Source organism: Muscardinus avellanarius (assembly GCF_963383645.1).
Source record: "Muscardinus avellanarius genome assembly, chromosome: 14".
Taxonomy (NCBI): domain Eukaryota; kingdom Metazoa; phylum Chordata; class Mammalia; order Rodentia; family Gliridae; genus Muscardinus; species Muscardinus avellanarius.
In genome coordinates this window covers 6,380,304-6,400,941 of record NC_137800.1, presented here as the reverse complement: position 1 = coordinate 6,400,941, position 20,638 = coordinate 6,380,304, and the positions used below count along the sequence as shown (strand labels likewise).

Here is a 20,638-nt window from a genome sequence, read left to right as displayed (position 1 = left end):
CCAAATAATTTTTGTTGGGTTTTGTTTATATTGTAGGTACACCTGGAGTGTGTGTGTGTGTGTGTGTGTGTGTGTGTGTGTGTGTGTGTTGCTAGAGATTAAACCCAGGATCTCCTACATCATAGACCACTAAGCTGCACCCTAGCCATGTTTTTAATATGGTAGGGATGCTAATGTATTTTCTTCCAGGTAGATAGTCATTTTCTCGGTACCATTTATTAAAATAAACCATTGCTTCTCCAATAAATTAAATGTCACTGTTTCATTTATGTAGTTCCCATGTTTTAGCAGAATCCATTGGCGTGCTCATTATCTTGATCCGCTAATTCTATGTCTATTTCCATTCCAATTTTATTTAATTTTTTGTTTGTTGTTTGTTGTTTGTTGTGCAGTGTTAAACCCAGGGCCTCTAACATGCTGGGCAAGCCCTCTACCACTGAGCTCCACCCCAGCCTGCAGCATTTTGACTACAATCTTCTTTTTCACAATTTTAAGCTAGATTAGAACTTTATTTGGTCTTATAAACATCCAGATTATTTTATTCAACTAAAATCCTAGTTTATAATAGAAAGTATATTCAATTTATAAAAGGAACAAGAAATAAGTTATGATCAAGAAAAAAACATTAAAACAGTTATAAAACTACATAAAACTTTATGGCAACAAATTGAGAAACGAGGGAGTAATTGAAAATCTCCTGTAGTTTATCAAAATGGCACAGGAGAAGGAAAACTGAAAGTAGTCCAATTCTCTTACAAGAAATCAGAAATGTACTTAAAGATCTACTATTTGAAATAAATTAAGAAACAGATTATGTAATGGCTGAGTTCTACACAGACTGTAGTAAACAGATACTAAGAATACTATTAAACTACTCAAGACCATTAAAAAAGACAGAGAGGTCCCTGAACGTGCTCTCTAGCGAGCCTCGCCCTAACGCTAACACCTCATACACACATCTCACTTAAGAATATAGATTCTCACTCTCATTAAGATATGCTCTGGCAGGATATATTTAGATGTCAAAAACTAATACTGTATAACCAAACAGCTGATATTCCAGACAAGGATGTGTTGTTAGCTGAAAATTTGCCAACACAATTCATTACATTAACAAATTAAAGAAAAAAATGATCGCTCTGGTACAGCTGTTAAGATTCAATAGCAATTCCTAACACATACTCATAATCCTATATCCTAACTTCTGAGCCCTGCGTCCCCAAAGGGCTGCTGGTAATTCTGGCACTATGATTTATTTAGTGATAATGTTGATCTGAATTACCATGAAAAAGCTTTAAAAAGTATTGTTCTTTGAAAAAGTAAAGTATTATGTGTTCTGTAGGCAAGGTGTACTTGAAAAGAAACATGCTTGTTTGAGGACTTGTTACTGTGGCTCTCTGTTCTAATTTGAAATTCTTGAGAGAGAGAGAGAGAGAGAGAGAGAGAGAGAGAGAGAGAGAGTGTGTGTGTGTGTGTGTGTGTGTGTGTGTGTGTGTGAATTTGAGAAGAGATGATGTGAGGAATGTACTTTCTACTCCCTGGAAGAAATGTATTCCTGTGTTTCATTGAATCTAAGGCGGGAAGCTAGCATTTATTTCACGTTTCACTAAAAGAAAAAAAAAATCACTAATAATTACACCATGAAACATCAGCAGTTGTAAGACACCTCCTGGCTTCAGAGATGTTGAAAAGATGCATTCTCTAACTGATGACATGTGTTTACACTCAAGGAGATCACTCAAAGAAGGGTAGGGACTCACAATCCTCCTGCTGTGTATCTGAATCTTGCCGTCTGGCTAGACATGAACACAGGACTACGTTGGGCTCAGGTTAGACCGGACTCGGAGCCAGCTCTGCACAGCCACTGGCTGGCTGTGAACAAACTATGTGGCCTTGAACAGCATCCCCTGCCCCCGTGGTAGCCCTGGTGTGTGCGTGGCGAGGCGGGCAGGAAGTTGATGGCATGGTCTCTGGGCTTTCCCATATTGACCACGCCGAGATTCTTTTCCCAGGAACAAACTTACCATAATTTTCCCACCTCCGAAGAAGATTCCAGATAGTTCTGAGAGCTACAATTGGCCTTTGAAGCCTGCGTATCTATCATTCTGCCCTAAATTTTATCTTACTCGGAATCTGATCTGGACAGAACCTTAGACAGGTTTTAACAAAGTCACGCTGTCTATAAAAGAGCCCTCGGGCCAGAGGAAATTCCCAGCAGCACGGCACAGCCAGCCCAGTAGCAAAATCAGACTTTAGAGCAGGTCAGGCTGGTCTGAAACCCGCTCTCCTCCCCTTCCTCCCCCGGCCCCTGTACCTGGGGCTGGGGTCCATCCCCGCAGTTTGTGGCCAGCACGTGAGGCTGGGTGGTCAGTGTGTCCCGCACACAGTCATTTCAACACTGAACAAAGCAGGATGCGAGCTTAGCTCCCTGCCCCTTCTACCCATCTGATGTTGGGCCTTCGCTGCCCCCCTATCTAGCTGGGGGCGGGGGTGGGGGAGTCTGCCCTGTGCAGAGGCTCCGAGGGCCTGCGGTCTCATGCTGTCTGCCTCTGTGTGCTCCTGCAGAATGGGACTGCTCAGCAGCAAGAGGCAGGTCGCCGAGAGGAGCAAGGGCTGGAGCCCCGGGCAGGTGGACAGCCAGAGCAAAGCCCCGCCGCCGCTGCCGCCCCTGGTAAGTAGCCAGCCCCCTCGGGCCCCTGCACCTGCCGCTCCCTGGACCAGCCCTGGGGACCATTTCAAAAGATGCCAGTGTTCGCCGGGCCTGGTGGACACGCTTGTAATCCCAGCATTTGGGAGGCTGAGACCGGAGGATCGCGGTTTGCAGACAGCCTCAGCTACTTAATGAGGCCCTCCGCAACTCAGTGAGACCCTGTTTCAAAATAAAGAATAAAAAATTGGGCAGGGGGTGTAGCTCAGAGGTAAAATGCCCAAACCCGCAAAAAAAAAAAAGATGCCAGTGTTTAGATGGTGATGACTTGTGAACCCCGCTGCCCAATCACAGAGCCTCTTTTGGTTTGGGACAGTTGGGAGCCCTGCCTGGACGCCCTCTCCTGCTCTGTCTGCCACCAAGGGCATCTCTGCACGGCCATCATATCACTGAAGTGGACCAATGGGGGGTGAGGATAGCTATTCCCATTTCATAGATAAACCCAGGTCTTAACTGTGTTCCAGTTTAGCCTGGGGTTCGGCACACAGCAATGGGCTGGTGAATTAATTAATTAATTAATGATCCAATGAACAGATGAACAATGAACAGTCTCAGATGGAGACAGATGGAGTCATTTTCCCAACATTATATGCTAAGAAGTAGTAGCCTGGGATTTTTAACTTTAAAAAGCCACATAAAGCCGGGCGTGGTGGCGCACGCTTGTAATCCCTGCGCTTGGGAGGCAGAGACAGGAGGATCGCGCAGGTTCGAAGCCAGCCACGCTGGTGTTGAGACCCTGTTTCCAAATAAAAAAGTATAAAAATAGGTCTGGGAGTGTAGCCCGGAGGTAGAAGGGCTTCCAGGAACCCCAGTACCACCAAAAAAAAAAAAAAAAAAAGCCACATAATACCGGGCATGGTGGCACACGTTTGTAATCCCAGTACTTGGGAGGCTGAGACGGGAGGATTGCAGGTTCAAAGCTTCTGCAACAGTGAGACCCTGTTTCCAAATAAAAAAGAAGAAAATAGGTCTGGAGGTATAGCTCAGAGGTAGAATGTTCCTGGGTTCCATCCCCAGTACCACCACCAGAAGAAAAAAACCCACGTATATACTGATAATTTCCTCATTATCTCCTTCCCAGAGGGACCGGGAGTCAGGAATCTGACTGTGTGTTCTCTGTGTCACACATGAATGTTTTCAATGCAGACACTCTATGCGCACCATCTTGCAAAAGCCTCCGTCAAAATCGCTTTCAGTAGGCTTCTCTGAGTCCGCGCATGTGCTCTAGCCCATGAATAGGATTGTCTGACTACGTCACAATCTCTCTGTTCTCCTGTGCTGGGTAAGAGTGGTTATTTCCACATTTTAAAAATGTTATGAGCCAGGCGTGGTGGTACAAGCTTGTAATCCCAGTACTTGGGAGGCTGTGCCAGGAGAATTGCAGGTTCCAGGGTGGCCTGGACAACTTGGCACGAGCCTCAGCAACTTAGCGAGACCATGTTGGAAAATAAAAGATAAAATAGGCTCAGGTGTAGTTCCGAGGTAGAGCGTCCCTGGGTTCCATCTCCAGTACCATAAGATAAATAACATTGGTCATCTATTACTACTATTATTGTTGCTGGTAGTGTTTCTACCATGTTTCATAGTACCCCATGAAACAGTCTGTCAACAGGATGTATACCTATGCAAACATTTGCTGAGTTTTAGGAAAGACACTTATTTACGGTTTTTGTCACTAAATAGCCCTTTGCAACTTTATCTTTAATGGTAAGAGTCAGGATTTTAGCCCAGGTGACTGGGTTTCCCCCCTTCAAAGATGGCAGGGACAGAAGATGGTCTGGGGGCTGTCTGGGAGTCACTGGCGTGGTCCAGTGTGTGGGCCACTTCCCACGGCGCCCGCCTTCCTTCCACAAGGTGGGTGCCCACAGATAGTCTGGCCCACGCACTCCGCAGCCCCCAACCCTGGCCAAGCCACAGGGCGCTGAGCTAACTCGTGTGTGTTCTGCCCAAGGTCGTCTTTAACCACCTCAGCCCTCCACCCCCCGATGAACACCCGGACCAAGGTAAGACGGGGTGCCCCCAGGCCCCAAGATGACAGAACTAGAATGGAGCGAGGGTTGTAGCTCCTGCGTTCCAAGACCACATCCCCTCTGGGACAGAGGCTAGGAGGGACGGGGGTGGGGGCATCAAGAGCGGAGATGGGATGAGGGATTAGCCAACAAGGGTTCTAAGTTGGGTCTGCGGCTCCCTAGGTGGCAATGTCTAGCTCCATGCAGCTGACTTTCTGGCTCCTGGCCCTCTGGTAGCCTGAAGATCGCTCAGACACACATTATCACAGCCTCCCCCCACAGACACGTACAAGGGCCCACACGGCGGCCGCCTCTGCTTTTCTCTTTCCAGAGGACCATTTCGTGGTAGCCCTGTACGACTACACTGCGGTGAATGATCGGGACTTGCAGATGGCGAAGGGGGAGAAGCTTCAGGTCTTAAAGGAGTGAGTTTTCAGAACACGGTCCCGGCAGGGTCATGGCCGGCTCCCCACCCACCAAGGAGGGCTGCCTCGAGTTTCTTCTCCCCTGCCCGTCCCCAGCCTGTCCCCAGAACCCCCACCCCATCCTACTGGGGATTAGATTCTGGGGCATTCCACTTCTGAGCTACATTTTTAGTTTTGAAACAGGGTCTTTCTAGGTTGCTGAGGGTCTTACTAAAATTGCTGAGACCTCCAACCTGCGATCCTCCTGTCTCAGCCCTCCACGTTCTGGGATTGCAGGCATGCACCACCATGCCTGGCTTATCTAGCATTTTCTTAAATTTGACTAACTCCAAACTTTTTCTGGGGAAATGGCTCCCCTTTATGACCTTCACTCTGTTGTTAAAATCCTAGGAGCCCTTCAAAAGCCACTCCCGGCTCCCTAGCTATGGAGCTCTGGGTTCCCACAGCCCCGACCTGGCTGGCCCAGCAGAGTCTGGCACTGGGAGTCAGCGTGCCCACATTTGCCTCCGTCTAGAAAGAAGACTTTGGTCGGGTTATGTGCGCAAATTCAGCTCTTTTCCATTCCTTCTCAGAAACCCCCGCCATGCCTACTGTCTCTTGACCCTCAGTCCTCCTCAACACTCGGGCTTGTCCCTGGAGCCCTGAGTTACCCAATAGGTCTGGATTCTGCAGTCCCCCAAAGCCCTGACCTCACTCGGGAGGCTGAGTAAGGAGGATTGCAGGTTTGAGGCCAGTCTCACCTACTCAGTGAGGCTCTATGCAACTCAGTGAGACCCTGTTTTGAAAATAAAGAATAAAAAATAGGTCTGGGGGTAGAGCCCAGAGGCAGCATGCCCTGGGTTCCATCCCCAGTACCTCATCCATGCAAAAGCCCTGAGCCTGCCCTCCTGTGGGCTCCTTTCCTCCCTTTGGCAGCCTGCCCCTCCCACTGTTTTGTTTTTTGGGCCAGTCCCACTCCCTCCCTAAATTCTGTGCGTGTGTGTATTCATCAAGACAGAGGCCGCTCTCTAGGAGGCAGGGACTTCCTGGGCTGGTGGAGCTTCCTGGACCAATTGTCCCCCAGAGGCCGCGTCGTCCTCTTCCTCCCCAGCAGCGAGGCTCCTTCGGCCCAGAGAGAGCATCACCGGCAGCAGCGCATCTCTGAGTGACAGTGACCCACGCGGCCATCTGGTCTACTGTCCACCTCCGCCGGCCCCGCCCCCGATGACGGGCTCCTGTGGCGGGGAGCCGCTCCAAGAGGCCCACCAGAGCTGGGATTGTATTTCTGTCCTTCTCCCCCTTAGAACTGGAGACTGGTGGTTGGCCAGGTCACTCGTCACCGGGAGAGAAGGCTACGTACCCAGCAACTTCGTGGCTCCAGTAGAGACCTTGGAAATAGAAAAGTAGGTGCACCAACAGCCCCCCCCAAACAGACCTGCAGCTGCAGTGACCAGGGCAGGGCCAGAAAGTGCTGAGCCCTGGCAGGCAGGACCCAGAGCTCCCAGGCAGGAGTGGCTGCATCCAGACCGCACCTAAACCACTGCGTGAGCCCAAGGAAGACACCCTTCCCGTAGGGCGAGAGCAAGCCTTCCTGGCTCCCCTGGACGGAGCCGTCCCCGTGTCTGGTGGCCTCTGGGGCTCACCACGAGGCGCTGTAACCACCCACAGCTCCTTCTGCCTCCAGGGACTCGGGGCTGGGGCATCCCAGGCGGGGAACATGCTCAGGACTGGCTTCCCCACTGCCGGCCTCGGTCCCACTCCAGCAAGTTCCAGCTGGGTTGGGCCAGAGGGATGTTCATTGAGTCCATGGATCCAGGTGTAGGAAGCCTGTGGCCACTCTGTCCTGGACTGGGGAAGGTGTCCCGGTGCCCCCCCTTGTCTGGGCAGCCAGGGCCCTGTGTCTTCCCCCAGAACAGTGTGCAGGACCCTGAGGCGCCTCCTCCCCAAGCAGCCTCATGGTGAGCACCACAGTTACCAGCCCCGGGGTGTCCTGTTTCTGCGAGTCAGTGACACCAAGGCGCGCCGATGGGCTCCCTGCTTTGCTTTTTTTTTTTTTTTAACAGTACTGGGGATGGAACCCCAGAGGCACTTTACCTCTGAGCTACACCCCCAGCCCTATTTTTTATTCTTTATTTTGAAACAGGGTCTCACTGAGTTGCAAAGGGCCTCACTAAGTAGCTGAGGCTGTTTGTGAACCGCGATCCTCTTGTCTCAGCCTCCCGGATGCTGGGATGACAAGCGTGCGCCACGGCGCCTGGCCCTGGTTTGCCCTTTGTAGAGCAAAATTAACAAGAGGTCACTCAAACCCTTTTCATTCCAGGGAGCTGGAAGCCCCAATGGCTGATGGGAAGTGGGTCGGGAAGGGGTCACGGAGATGCAGCGAGCGGCATTTGTTCCAGGATGTGAGGAGCAGCCGGGCAGGATTAACTTGGAAGAGAAAGGGCAGGCGTAGGAGGGAGGGTGGGTTTGAATCTGAGGCTCTGCCATTTTCCAGGTGGTTCTGCAGGACGATCAGCAGGAAGGAGGCTGAGCGGCGGCTGCTGGCACCAATGAACAAGGCCGGCTCCTTCCTTATCAGAGAGAGCGAGACCAATAAAGGTGAGCGGGTGCCACCCTCCTGCCCCGTGTGGTCCCCAGGAAGCCCCTCGGTGAGGACTGGGACCCCGGCTCCTGCTTGGTCTCCTGGTCCTCACCCTGCCTTGGACAGGCTCGGAGACTTCCTAGCAGTGTTGCCACCACCCACGCGGGACTCACGGGGCCTGGGCGGCAGAGGCCTCGGGAGCCGCATGCGGTCTGACCACAGGGCTCGGCCAGCAGCAGGACCCTGAGGCTGGGAAGCTGAGGGGGGACCCCTTTGGCCCCAGGCACATTTTGGAATCCAAGAATTTGGGAACTCAAAGAACCGTAGAGGTCATCTTGGCCAGAGGCCGCAGGGAGCACAATTTCAGAAGCGGCCTGTGCCTGGGGTTATGAGAAGGGGGCGCAGTGGCTGAGAGCTGGGGATACCAGACCCTGGCCTCTAAGGCTCACGGGTTCAAATCCAGCCGCGATGGAGCAATCTTCCTGATACCATCCTTGGCCCTGTGCTTCTCTCCCTTTCTGTCATTTAGCTAAACGACATTCCTTCTTTTTTAAATTTTTTATACTTGTTTGGTGCATCATAATTCTACGTGACAGTGAGGGTCAAAGTCGTACACACGTGCACACAGGTCTTGGTGTTTCCCTTCCAGTCCCAGCCCCCCACCCGCCCTCTAGTGGGTGGGCTCCCCGCCACTCCAAGCCCCACCCTCCACTGCCTACCAGTGGGCTGGGAAGCCATACATCCATAGGTACATCGCACTCGGGCGCGGCCGATTTTGCGCTGTCTCTTTCATTAGTTCATGCTGTTCTCCTTCCTGCCTCCAGTCTGCCGCCTCTCTCCTCGATTTTCCGAAGTCCCTCCTGCGTTCCCTCTTGCCTTCTCTTCTCTTGCTTCCCACATATGAGAGAGAACGCTCAGCCCTGGACTTTCTGAGCCTGGTTGATCTCAGCTGAATATTCCTAATGTCCAATTTAAAGCACATAGAGAGCACGCATAAACTATGAGTACGCAATCGTCGATTATTAGCATAATAAATGAGTAAATTCCTGTGTAACCACACCGAGGAAACTCACCCTCAGTCCTCCACTGGGGCCCTCCTGACTCAACCCCGGCTCCTGCGTGGGGCCCTGTGTATGGGAATCCTGCCTGTTGGGCCACCAGCCGGGTCTTCTCTGCTTTCTGCTTTCTACAAATGCAAGCACGCTCTGTTATTTGTGTGTGCGTCTTCCGTCCGGCCCGCATGGTCAGTGAGGCTCTGTGTCAGTCAGCAAGCCGGGCGTGGTAACTCCACAGGCCGGGCGGCTAAGGAGCTGGCCATTACTTCCTCGCCGAGCTGGAGGCTGGACGCCTGAGAGCGTTCCTTCTGAGAACTTTCTTCTGCTCCGCGGTAGCCATCTTTCCCTCCCAAGTTTAACCCTCTGTCTGAGTCTGTGTCTCCAGCTCCTCTTCTTAGGAAGGTGAAGTTCTGTTGGGATAGGGCCTATCCTAATAATCTGAACCCCTCTTTAAACCCCCAGTCTCCAAATACAGTTGCAACTGAGGGGCGGCGGTTAGGCCTGCAGCCTGTGAACCGGGGGGCAGAGGAGACAGTTCCGTCCACAACCGGTGCCTTCCTGTGCTGAGAACGGTGATAATACACTTCCCCGCTGGACAGGACCTAGAGCGTAGTGTCCAGCAGCCACCCAGCCGTCCTCGTGTTGGTGGACACTGGTGGCTTCCGGTGACTCTTGTGGATGGGCCCTGGTTTACACTTGCCGCTAGGTTTTTTATCTGGGAGATACTAGACCAATGCCCCATTTGACAGACGAGGACACTGAGCCCTGAGCGAGGCAGTGACTGGTCTGGGGCCAAGAGCAGGCATCAGGGCCAAAGCGTCAGAGGCCCGATCGTGGTGGAGGCTCCACGCGCTGCAGACTGTCCAGCTGGGTGAGCAAAGGGACTCCCGGGCCCTGGAGATGGCCTCACCCCTGGTGACCTGCTACAGCCTCTAGACAGCCGCGCCGCAGTGACTGCAGGAGGGAGGAGAGAAAGACAGGAATGGCATCCATCGCCTGGGTGGTCAGGGGGCAGCAGCCTCGGCTGCAAGCCAGAGCAGCGGAAGCTGGGCGAAGGGGGCTTATCTCCACCACGATGCTCCACTGAGGCCCAGGGCCAGGGTGTGGAGAGCAGGGTGTGCTGGGAAGCTGGGGCGCTCTGGGCAGAATTTCCTGAAATGCACCAACGGGTGCATCAAGTTTTCTATGTACATGCCAGACACAGACAGGTGGGTGGCATAATGGAACCCTTTGCACCCCAGCTTCAACAACTGCCAACTCAGCTCCCCCATTCTTTTCAAGCAAGCCTCAACCGTCACATCAGTTCACCTGGGAATGCAGCTTTCCCCACGGCTGTCGCTAAGGTGCCCTCTGCAGGAAGGGGACCAGGCCCAGTGTAGAGGGAGAAGGGTCTCTAAGAGGACAGGCACTTCTCCCTGTCCCCGCACACCCCCGGGAGCTGGTTAGATCCAGGATCCAGGACTGCAAGACAGCCCAAGTATCAACACACACACACACACACACACACACACACACACACACACACACACGCTCCACAGTATTCGAGAGCAAACTCTTCAGCCTGTATCACAGAGCTGAGGCCGGTGGGTCTGAGACAGACGAGGACGCTGCCCCAGAAGCCCGGTGGCCTCGGGATGCCCCAGCTTCTCAAGCCTCTTTATAGATGTCTATACAAGGATTGCCTCGTTTCCCAGCTCACAGGCAGGAAACGTTGCTGTGCTGAGTAATCTGAATCTCCAAGAATCTAGTTCTGTGTCGGAGGAGGGTCCAGACACACCCCGGAGGCAGGGCTCCTGGGCTTGGCTGTCCTCTTTAGGAAGAATACCCCATTTTTATATCAGGACTTTGGGGGGGGCGTCCTAGGAAGGGGCCCACAGCAAGCGCTTGGGCAGTTCTTCCCGCTTCCTGGGAAGGTCTGGGGACCCCTGCTTATCAGAGGTGCAGCCTAGGCAGTGGGAGGAAATTCTTGTTCTCGGCATCGAGGTGCAAGGATGAATGGGCTCATTGGCACCCAGGTCCTTGAGGCAGGGCACGGCTGTACCAGGCTGGGGTGAGGTGAACAATACTTGAATCCAGCCTGGGGCTGGGGTGCAGGGCGCGGGGGCTGCGGCATCTCCAGGTGCACCGGGCAGCACACACCCTCTCAACATCCTTTAGCAAGTACAGCAAAGGAAGACAAGCGAGGAGAAGGTGTTTGAGATGGGGCGGTGGTTCTGAGAGCAAAGAGCCTGAAGCCAAGAAAGAGGTGGCTGAGACTGCCTCCTGGTGGCAGAGGGTGGTACTGCTCCGCCAAGGTGCATGGGGGAGAGAAGGGCGCCCATGAGCCTGCAGCTGACTTGCAGAATGACTTTGGGCAGGCTCAAATAAAGACTGGGGAGAGGGAGGTGTCCAGGCTACCCAGAGGGCTGGACAGAGGCAAGATACAAGAACACTAAACTCATGAGAAAAGCTTCTCTGCTAGAAATTCTTACCTTCAAAATTGTTCTTAACCCCTGGCACCTACCACTAGATGTGTGTATGACAAGTTCCTGTGAACTTGAGCAGACTCTTAGAAAGTAGCTTACAGCTTACGTTGCTCCCTACCATGGACACTTAAGGCAGATTCACCGCTTGCCTGGGGGAATGGCATATTCAGCGTATACAGCAAGAAAACTGAATAGCCCCAGTGACTAGACATCTCTGAGCACTCCGTACGTAGCAGAGGGTTAGGGCTAGAGTTAGTGACCAGACCCTCGAGCAGGGGACTCGTGTGGCTGCAGAGAGAGCCTCCTACCTCGCCCAAGCTCATGGTTCTCTGATGGTTTTTGTTGTTGTTTGTTTGTTTGTTTGTGGTACAGGGGCTAGAACCCGGGGCATTCTACCTCCAGGCTACACCTCCAGACCTATTTTTTATTCTTTTATTTTATTTTATTTTTTTGGTGGTACTGGGGATGGAACCCTTCTACCTCCGGGCTACACTCCCCAACCTATTTCATATTTTATTTGGAAACAGGGTCTCTTAAGCCAGAGAGGCTGGCTTCGAACCTGCGTGATCCTCCTGTCTCTGCCTCCCAAGCTTAGGGATTACAAGCGTGCACCACCACGCCCAGCTTTTATTCTTTATTTTGAAACAAGGTCTCACTGAGTTGCAAAGGGCTTCAGTAAGCAGTAGCTGAGGCTGTCCATGAACCACGATCCTCCTGCCTCAGCCTCCCAAGTACTGGGATCACTTGTGTGAGCCACCATGCCCGGCTTCAGATGGAGTTTTAGGGGACTCTGGGGACACGTTACGGGGAGTCTGGTGGGACAAACAGGGAGCTTCCAGAGGGCAAAGCTGAGATGCAGGAGGAAGGGTGGGAAGGGTGAAAAGAACACAGAACTTGGAGAACTTCGTTTCGGAGCACTGAGCCGAGTCCCTGCCCAGTCCCGGCTTTCCGTCGCGGCGCTGACCGCGTGTGTCTCACCCCGCAGGCGCCTTTTCCCTGTCCGTGAAGGACGTCACCACGCAGGGGGAAGTCGTCAAGCACTATAAGATCCGCTCCCTGGACGAGGGAGGCTACTACATCTCGCCCCGGATCGCCTTCCCCTCGCTCCAGGCCCTGGTGCAGCACTATTCTAGTAAGAGGGGCGTCTGCGAGGGCAGGGGGCTTGTGCCCGAGGTACCCGGGATCGCTATGCTATGGCTCCATGTTGTGGGGATCCCCTGCGTGGGGGGCTGTTACCCCAAAACCAGACCTAAGGAGCCGGCCACCCTCTGGGCATAATGAGTCAAAGCCAGCGGAGCCCCTGCTGGCTCAGCACGAGGCCCCTGGAGAGGGGGCGGCAGGGCTCTCAGTCTTGGAGCAGTGACAGCGCCCTGCTTCATACAAACAACAGCAAGAGCTGTGCGAGCGTGTCCACGGGCGAGCTCACGTGGATCCTGGTGTATCCACACACGAGCTCGTGCACATGCCTGTGTGCCCACACGTGAGCTTCTGTGTGTTATATATCCACATGAGAGCTCATGTGTGTGCCCATGTGTCTATGTGTGAGCTTGTGTGCGTGCTGTGTGTCCACATGAGAGTTCATGCATGTGGTGCGTCCACATGTGAGCTCATCTGTATGCCTGTGTATCCATGTGGGAGGGAGCTTATGTGTGTGCCTGTGTACAAACATGAGCTCAGATATGTGCTGTGTGTCCCCACATAAGCTCACATGTGTACTTATGTGCCCACATGTGAGCTCATGTGTGTGCTGTGTGTCCCTGTGTGAGCTCATGTGTGTGCTGTATGTCCACATGTGAGTGCATGTGTGTGCTGTGTGTCCCTGTGTGAGCTCATGTGTATGTGCATGTCCACGTGTGAGCTCATGTGTATGTGCATGTCCACGTGTGAGCTCATGTGTGTGCTGGGAAGGATGTGGCTCCCAAGCAAAGTCCGGCTTCTCTGATACCAGCTAGCCTATTTTATTTTTCCTGATACAGAGAAAGGAGATGGTCTCTGCCAGAGGCTGACCCTGCCCTGCGTGAGCCTGGCTTCCCAGAACCCCTGGGCCCAGGATGAGTGGGAAATCCCGAGGCAGTCCCTCAGGCTGGTCCGGAAGCTGGGGTCTGGGCAGTTCGGCGAAGTCTGGATGGGTGAGTCGAGGGCCAGAGTCCTCTCCCCAACCTGCACTGCGAAACGCGCGAGCCGCCAGGGAAGGCTGCTGGCCCAGTATGCGCACAGCGCGCCCCGTGAAGCTTTGCGAGGGAGTGGGCAGGGTGTGCGCCCACCCCATGGCTGAGGCCCCACAGCTGCCGTGGCCGCACGGTGCCGAGCTGTCCTGCTCCTCCGCCGGTTCCTTCTCCATCTTCTTAGCCCAGAGCCGGCTTTGCCACTGACTGGCTGGCAAACACCACTCAGCCCCAGCTTGCCAGACAGAAGCCCCCTGTGAGTGGCAGAGCCAGGAACCAGGAGGTCCAATGTGTGACTGGACAGAGGCCACCACCTTCCAGAGGGTGACTTTGGCCAAGTCACTAAGCGCCAGGTCCTGGTGTCCTCCTCTGTCCTGCAGCGACACCAGCTCCGGCACCTGCGGGCATATCAGGGTATTTTATTTCACCCCTGCTCTGGTCCCTGTCTCTGAGACATGACATCAGGATCAGATCCTGATGCTTCTGGGGGGCTCCGCACCCCGAGGCCCAATTGGCGGGAGCTACGGCAGCCCCTGGTAAGGGGTTCCCACCGAGGTAACCTGTCCCTATTCAGTGGTGCCTCCCCCACCCCCGGGGCACAGTTCGCTGCCTGCGGCTCCAGGGCCAGGGGCTGAGACAGGCTCCGCATCTTTGCACATGGTAAGGGAGCCGTACCCTCCCTCTCTGGCCTCAGATCCCCCGCACAATGGCGCTGGCACCTGAACACTCGGGTCGTGGTCAAGGGGTCACCTCCGAGTGTGTGAACGGCATCTCGGTTCTCTCTCCTCCCCTGGGCGCAGGTTATTACAAAAACAATGTGAAGGTGGCCATCAAGACCTTGAAGGAGGGGACCATGTCCCCTGAAGCCTTCCTGGCCGAGGCTAACCTGATGAAGACCCTGAAGCACGAGAGGCTGGTCCGGCTCTACGCGGTGGTCACCAGGGAGCCCATTTACATCGTCACCGAGTACATGGCCAGAGGTGGCACCCCGGGGTCCAGGCCTGGGGCGAGGCGAGGCGGGGAGGCCTGGGGCGGATCCTGCCTGGGCCAGCTGGCCAGGAACTTCCCACAGAGGGTCCTGCTGCTCCTAATTAGCTGATCAAGGACGTGCTGGCGAGGGTGGGGGGCTAGAGAGAAGGAGGCTGAGCACTGGGAGGCTGCAAGGTTGCCACAGAGCCTTGTGCTCAGCTCAGGAACAGGGCCAACAACCCTTCTGGATACCCCAGGGTGGGCATCGCACTGAAGGGTGAGTCTTCTGTGCCCAGCACACCCTGATGCCCACTGGGAGGGCCAGAGTATTGCCGAGTGCAAGGAGCCGGAGGCTGGACCTCAGAGATGGTTCCAGTTCCAGTCAGACCCCTCCCTAGCCATGGGACCTTTTACAACCTCCCAAACATTTCATGGAGAGGTGGGGCCAGAAGGCCTTGGAGGTCACAGTGCTAGCCTTTGACCTCCTTGCTGCCCTCCTAAGACCCTGGCCATGCACTGTAGGGCCACGATGCTATGATGCTAATCATAGATGTGTCACCAAGAGAGCTGGCCTTGCAGGCTGTGTGGGGCGCGGTGGCCCCCGGGCCTCGGAGCTGCACCCCAGGTGAGCACCCTTCCAGCTCTTTGGCCCCTTGGAGGAGGAGCTGCAGCCCTGCCCCCTCACCCCTCCGTTCCCTCCATCCTGTATTTTCTTGCTCATGCTTGGCCCTCAAGTGTAGAGTCTCTCACTGAGAACAGGATGAGCCAGGGAGACGCATGGGCATGTCTTCAGGAAAGTACACCAACCTTAGAGCCAGCACTGGGGTCTGACTCCTGGCCCCCCAAACCTGGCTCAGACCTAACTTCTGGGCAGCTGGTGGCCACCTGCCTAGGGACCTGAGGCCTGAGGCTGGAATTTCTGCGCTGTGTATGTGTATGTGTAGATCTACACATACAGCTGTATGTGTAGATCCTTCCTGGTGCACCGGGGGCAAAGCGACGCTCACTTCCTTCTCTGGCCCAGGGTGTTTGGTCACTTGGCAGATGTACAGTTGTGTTCTCTCTTTCCATAGGATGCTTGCTGGACTTCTTGAAGACAGATGAAGGCGGCCGACTGTCCCTCCCGAGGTTGATTGACATGTCAGCCCAGGTTGGTGAGCCACCACGTCCAGACGGAGCTTGGAGGAATCATGCCCTCCCGAGCCCCGGGGCTGACGTGAATCTACTGCGGAGAGGTCGCTTGGGGTAGATGTAGGCTGGGCTCTGAAGGACAGAAAGCCCAAGGAATAAGGGCTTGAAGGCCTAAGATCCACGGCAGGGTGATCCAGGCGGGTGGAGGCTCTGCCCCACCTGATCTGCCCTGCTGGAGCCCTGACAGTCATCTCCCGGTCCCAGATGGCTGCCCACACTGGGCCTTGTCCTCAGCCAGCAGGAAGTAGTCAGGGGAGGTGAGAGCCTGCCTTCTTCTCCAGGGACAGGTCCCTGGTGCCACGTTCCGCTTGTTCCTGCAAGTGGCCTCTCTGTCACACCTGACTGCAAGAGAGCCTGGGAAAAGCAGCCCCGTTCTGGGCAGCTGTGATAGAAAGAGGCTGTTCTATCAGCAAGGAGGGAGATGGATGCAGTGGGAAACCCGGAGAGTGCGTGTTTTGCTGTGGCCCCCTTCTTCCTACCACTAATGCCATCAGTGGGGACTCTGTAAACACCGATCCTGTCCCAGGAAACCCGGGTGCAGCCCAGGATCAGGAGCAGTAGAGTCATCCCTCCTCCGAGCCCTGGAGACCTTCTGCAGTCCCCGGACCTTCTTGGCTGTCCTGGACTGGACCGTGGTGTCCTGAGGGTTCACATGTAGAACTTTCCAGACTCTGGGATGGGGCAGCAGAATAAAGAGGTGGGATCTCTCTTCCCCCATGGGGAGTTTGGCTGAGGATTCTGGCAGAAAACCACAAAACCTGGTGGCCTTGTTGTGGCTGTGGTCTGTGGTCAGCCCCAGACACACACACACACACACACACACACACACACACACACACACACACGGCTGCAGGGGGGAACCTCCCCGCCCTGTCCAGCGCTATCTCTTACCACCGTTAATGCAGGAACTCAGCCTTTTTTCCGCTGAGGTGAGAGACCTGGTTAAGCAGCTGGTAATACACTTACGGAAAGTCAGCTCCGGCAGCCGGTCTTGAACCCACGATGGTGACAAGCCTGCCCTCCTATCCGTTCCTCCCTTTTTCCTTTGCTTGCCCTCCTCACCTCTTTGCTAGCCCCCACAGTAAGCCCCAGGGAAACCCGGGTCACCCGGGGCCAAGGCTGAGAAGTATTTGGGTATCTAAATGTGGTCAAACATGGGGGTTAGCAAACCTGGTCATCAGAACCTCCTGGATGAGCAGCTTGTAGCCCACGCCCCAGCCATGCGGCCGCCTCATCAAACACATGCGCACATGCACGTGAGCCTCTGAAGACTGCAAGACCTGCACGCCCAGCAGCCTCCAGACCCTTCCTGGAGGCAGCGCGGGCCACATGCCCCACCTGCAGCCACATGCCCCCCACCTGTCTCCTCTGCCCGAGTACCTGGGGCTCTTCCCCACCTAGTCCCAGATGGGAACTTCTACTAAGGTCATTTTGACTAAGGTTTCTCTGGATGTCGAGGGGGTAAACTGGTTCTCTGTCCTCTGCCTCAGTCTCCCCAGCCATCAACAGTGACTGCCTCAGCCAGCTCATCTCAGCTTAAAGGCAGCACACACATCCGGCCCCGCCTGGTGCAGGTGGTCAGGACGGACGAGCCTCTCTTCTTGGGTCGCCCGTGTTTGGGTTCTCTCTGCTCCCTGGGTGCCTGCCACGGGCAGGTGCGGGGTTAGGACCTTGGCCACAGCCACCGCCCCGACAGCTCACCTCCATTCTGTGTCCCAGAGACCGCCCTTGTGTTCCAGGTTGGGACCTGAGTCCTTGGGGAGGTTAAGGGACTGGTCTGGGGACGTGCTGGCCTGGAGAGGAGCCCGCGGCGCCCTGCCCGCCTTCCCTCCCTCCTCCTCTCCCTCCCCCTGGGGACGGTAGCTTTGGTCTCTGCCACTCGAGCGCTGAGGCTTGTCCAGCTGGAGCAATTGAAGCCATCTTCTTCTCTACCCCAAATCACCCTCATCCCCATGCGCAGCACCCTCCCTGTGTCCACGGAAAAGCAAACCCAAAGCTGCCCCTTCCTGCCCCGCACAGCCTCGGGAGAGTGAGGCTGGCCACACAGAAGCGCGCCAGGCGAGGGTGGGCGAGGGTGGGCAGGGCCCCTCTTCTCCTTGGGGGGCTGTGCGGTGGATGCTGGGTGGGCCCATCGTGCCCAGAAGTCCCTCGCTGGCCTTCAGTACGTGCCTGTCCCCTCAGATCGCCGAAGGGATGGCATACATCGAGCACATGAACTCCATCCACCGGGACCTGCGGGCAGCCAACATCCTGGTGTCAGACACCCTGTGCTGCAAAATTGCGGACTTCGGCCTGGCCCGGATCGTCGACAGCGAGTACACTGCCCGAGAGGGTGAGCAGAGCTGGGCCTGGGATCCCAGTGCTTGGGAGGCTGAGACGGGAGGATCGCAGGCTCAAGGACAGCCTCTGCAAGTTGTGGAACCAGCACAAGCATCCCCAGTTTGTGCTGGTTCCATCAGCACAAACAAGAGGGTGAGCAGAGTCCCCGCACAGGAGGCCTCTGGCCTCACTGCCTCAGCCCCTGACTCCCCAGAAACTGCTCCTTGGTACTGTGAGCAGAGCTTCTCAGCAGAGCCCCGAGAGCCGTGGTTTGACCATCCTGGCCTTTCCCTGCCTAGATCAGTGTTTCCCTTCCCTACATGTGTGGCACACACGACAGACGTGCTTCAAGGCCCCTGGCGAGCGAGGGCTCTGGCACACAGGCTGATCTCGGAGATTCTGCAGGTCTTCCCCCTCCCTGCCTGGGATTTGCAATGCACATCGAGGTGTCAAAGGCTCTGAGAAGTCCTGCACTTAACATCTGCGTCTCTCAAATTAAATGGAGCCCCATAACTTCCCGCTTAGCTCTGTCCCCTCACACTGAAGCAGGACCTCACAGAGCACACTTTGACCCGAGGGAGAGTCCCATGGGGCGCTCTGCTCTCTGTTCACACAGTGAGTAAACACCTGCTCCCCGGCAGGATTTGGACAGCCTTAGCAAGTCATTTCAGCGGAGCCTGTTAGCTGTGCATTCAGAAGGATAGCGACGGCTCAGGAGCCATCTCTGTCCTTGGGCACTTCCGGCTGGCTCTGGAGACAGGAACGAGGCCAGGGGAGGGGGTCGAATGCTGAGCTGTGCAGTCCGCTCTCACCAGGGCAGCTGCGTCGCTTTGCAGGAAAGGACTGACTGAGGCCCAGGGTAAAACATCCTGCCTACACCTGGTTCCTGTTGTTAGACAAAGGTGGAACAGAGCTCTTGTCCCAGAAGGGAACGGCTGCGTTTCCCAGTTAGGGCCACTGCTCTGTCTTTAAGGGCCCCAGGACAGTGGGGAGTGGTCTGCACGTCCTTCTGTGCTGCAGACCCCATGCCTGGCTCCCTCAGCACGGGCCCGCAGGTGTCCAGCGACCCCTGGGACACATCCCCACTAGTCGAGTGGCCGCGCCCTGCGAGGGCCAGCAGTGGGTGGGCGGCAGACACGGCCTCACACACTGCTTCTCCACAGGGGCCAAGTTCCCCATCAAGTGGACGGCCCCAGAAGCCATCCACTTCGGGGTGTTCACCATCAAAGCCGACGTGTGGTCGTTTGGAGTCCTCCTGACGGAAATCGTCACTTATGGGCGTGTGCCATACCCAGGTAGGTGACCACCTCCAGGACGGTCTCCCGACGGGTCCTCAGGGCGGACAGCCCACACTTGGCAGAGCGTGGTCCTGGCAGCCGGCCTGAGACCTGAGGCTGCCATGCCGGACTCTGGTCTTCTTCATCAACGTCGGTCTGGGGTACAGAGCCGTGCCCCTCCCTCCCATGGAGGTCCAACGAGCCCTGAGCACGGCAGGCAAGGTAAAGGTCAGCTCTGACGTTTACTGCGGGTGGGTTGTCATCAGTTGAGGACAGGGGTCCCTGCAGTGGCCTTGCGCCCGGGAGTGTCCTCAGAGCTTGTCCCCAGAGGGCCGAATCTTGAACCCTGGGCGGCTCCGCAGCTGCAGAGAACAGGTTCTCTCAGTAGTGAGAGTCCCAGTGTTGCTATACACCTGTGCAGTGAGGGACAGGTGGGGCTGAGTCCCAGGAAATCTGGGTCCCTCCCCAGAGAAATGCCCGAGTTCAGGTAAACATCCACAGCCTCAGCTGGGCATGGCGGGGCACGCTTATAATCCCAGTACTCGGTACACAAGAAGATCACAGGTTCAAGGCCAGCCTCAGCAAGTAGTGAGACTCTCATCAACCTGAAACCCTGTTTCAAGATAAAATTAAAAACCAGTGAGACCTTGTTTCAAAATAAAAATTAAAAAATAGGGCTGGAGTTGTAGCATGGAGGTAGAATACCCCAGGGTTCAATCCCCAGTACCATAAGAAGAGAGAAAGAAAGAGAGAAAGAAAAAAATAAGAAAAAAGAGCCTACAGCCTCCCTTGCAGCTCCCCTCCAAACAGTAGTAAACCAAGGTGTGTGCAAGGCAGAAGAAGCAGGGTGGCCTGCAGGGCTGAGACCTCTGAGCCTGTAAGCCGCACTCGCCCCCTCCGGCCCAGGGCCGCGGGGGACCCTGGGGGCCAGCACCCCCTCCACGGCCGCCTTCTCCAGCGCTCTGCCCCTCTGCCTGCAGGCATGAGCAACCCCGAGGTCATCCGCTGCCTGGAACGAGGCTACCGCATGCCACGGCCGGACACGTGCCCGCCGGAGCTGTACCGGGATGTCATCATGGAGTGCTGGCGCGGCCGGCCTGAGGAGCGGCCCACCTTCGAGTTCCTGCAGTCTGTGCTGGAGGACTTCTACACAGCCACTGAAGCCCAGTACGAGCTGCAGCCCTAGCCGCCCGCAGGCGCCGGGGCCATCCGGGCCTCCCTCCAGGGACGGCCCAGGCCTGGGAGCAGCCCAGCTGTTCTTCCAGCCCCGACAGGCTGCGCAGGCAGGCAAGGCTGCATGCCCACTTCTCAGAAGGGGAAACCAGAGGCAAGCCTGCACCGCTGCTGGGTCTCAGACCTGCCTCTGGAGCCAAATAGAAGGCTTCCTTCTCCAACCGTGTGCCCTTGGGCAGGTGACTAGCCTCTCTGTGCCTCTCATTCCTCATTTTTTAAACGGGAAGGACGACATTAGTATTTACCTCGCCTGCACGCGTGTC

The 20,638-nt window shown here is 55.5% G+C and overlaps 1 protein-coding gene across 1 annotated transcript; it reads left to right on the top strand.

The window, feature by feature from the left end:
- Positions 1-2,566: 2,566 nt before the first annotated feature.
- On the top strand, positions 2,567-20,328 carry BLK (BLK proto-oncogene, Src family tyrosine kinase; the record flags this gene model as incomplete). The annotated part of the gene is made up of 12 exons (XM_080709680.1): positions 2,567-2,671; positions 4,659-4,710; positions 5,048-5,141; positions 6,425-6,523; positions 7,615-7,718; positions 12,207-12,353; positions 13,198-13,350; positions 14,187-14,366; positions 15,429-15,505; positions 17,728-17,878; positions 19,029-19,160; positions 20,123-20,328. 12 exons carry the CDS (start codon positions 2,567-2,569, stop codon positions 20,326-20,328), a joined length of 1,500 nt encoding a protein of 499 aa, XP_080565806.1.
- Between the last annotated feature and the right edge of the window lie 310 nt (positions 20,329-20,638).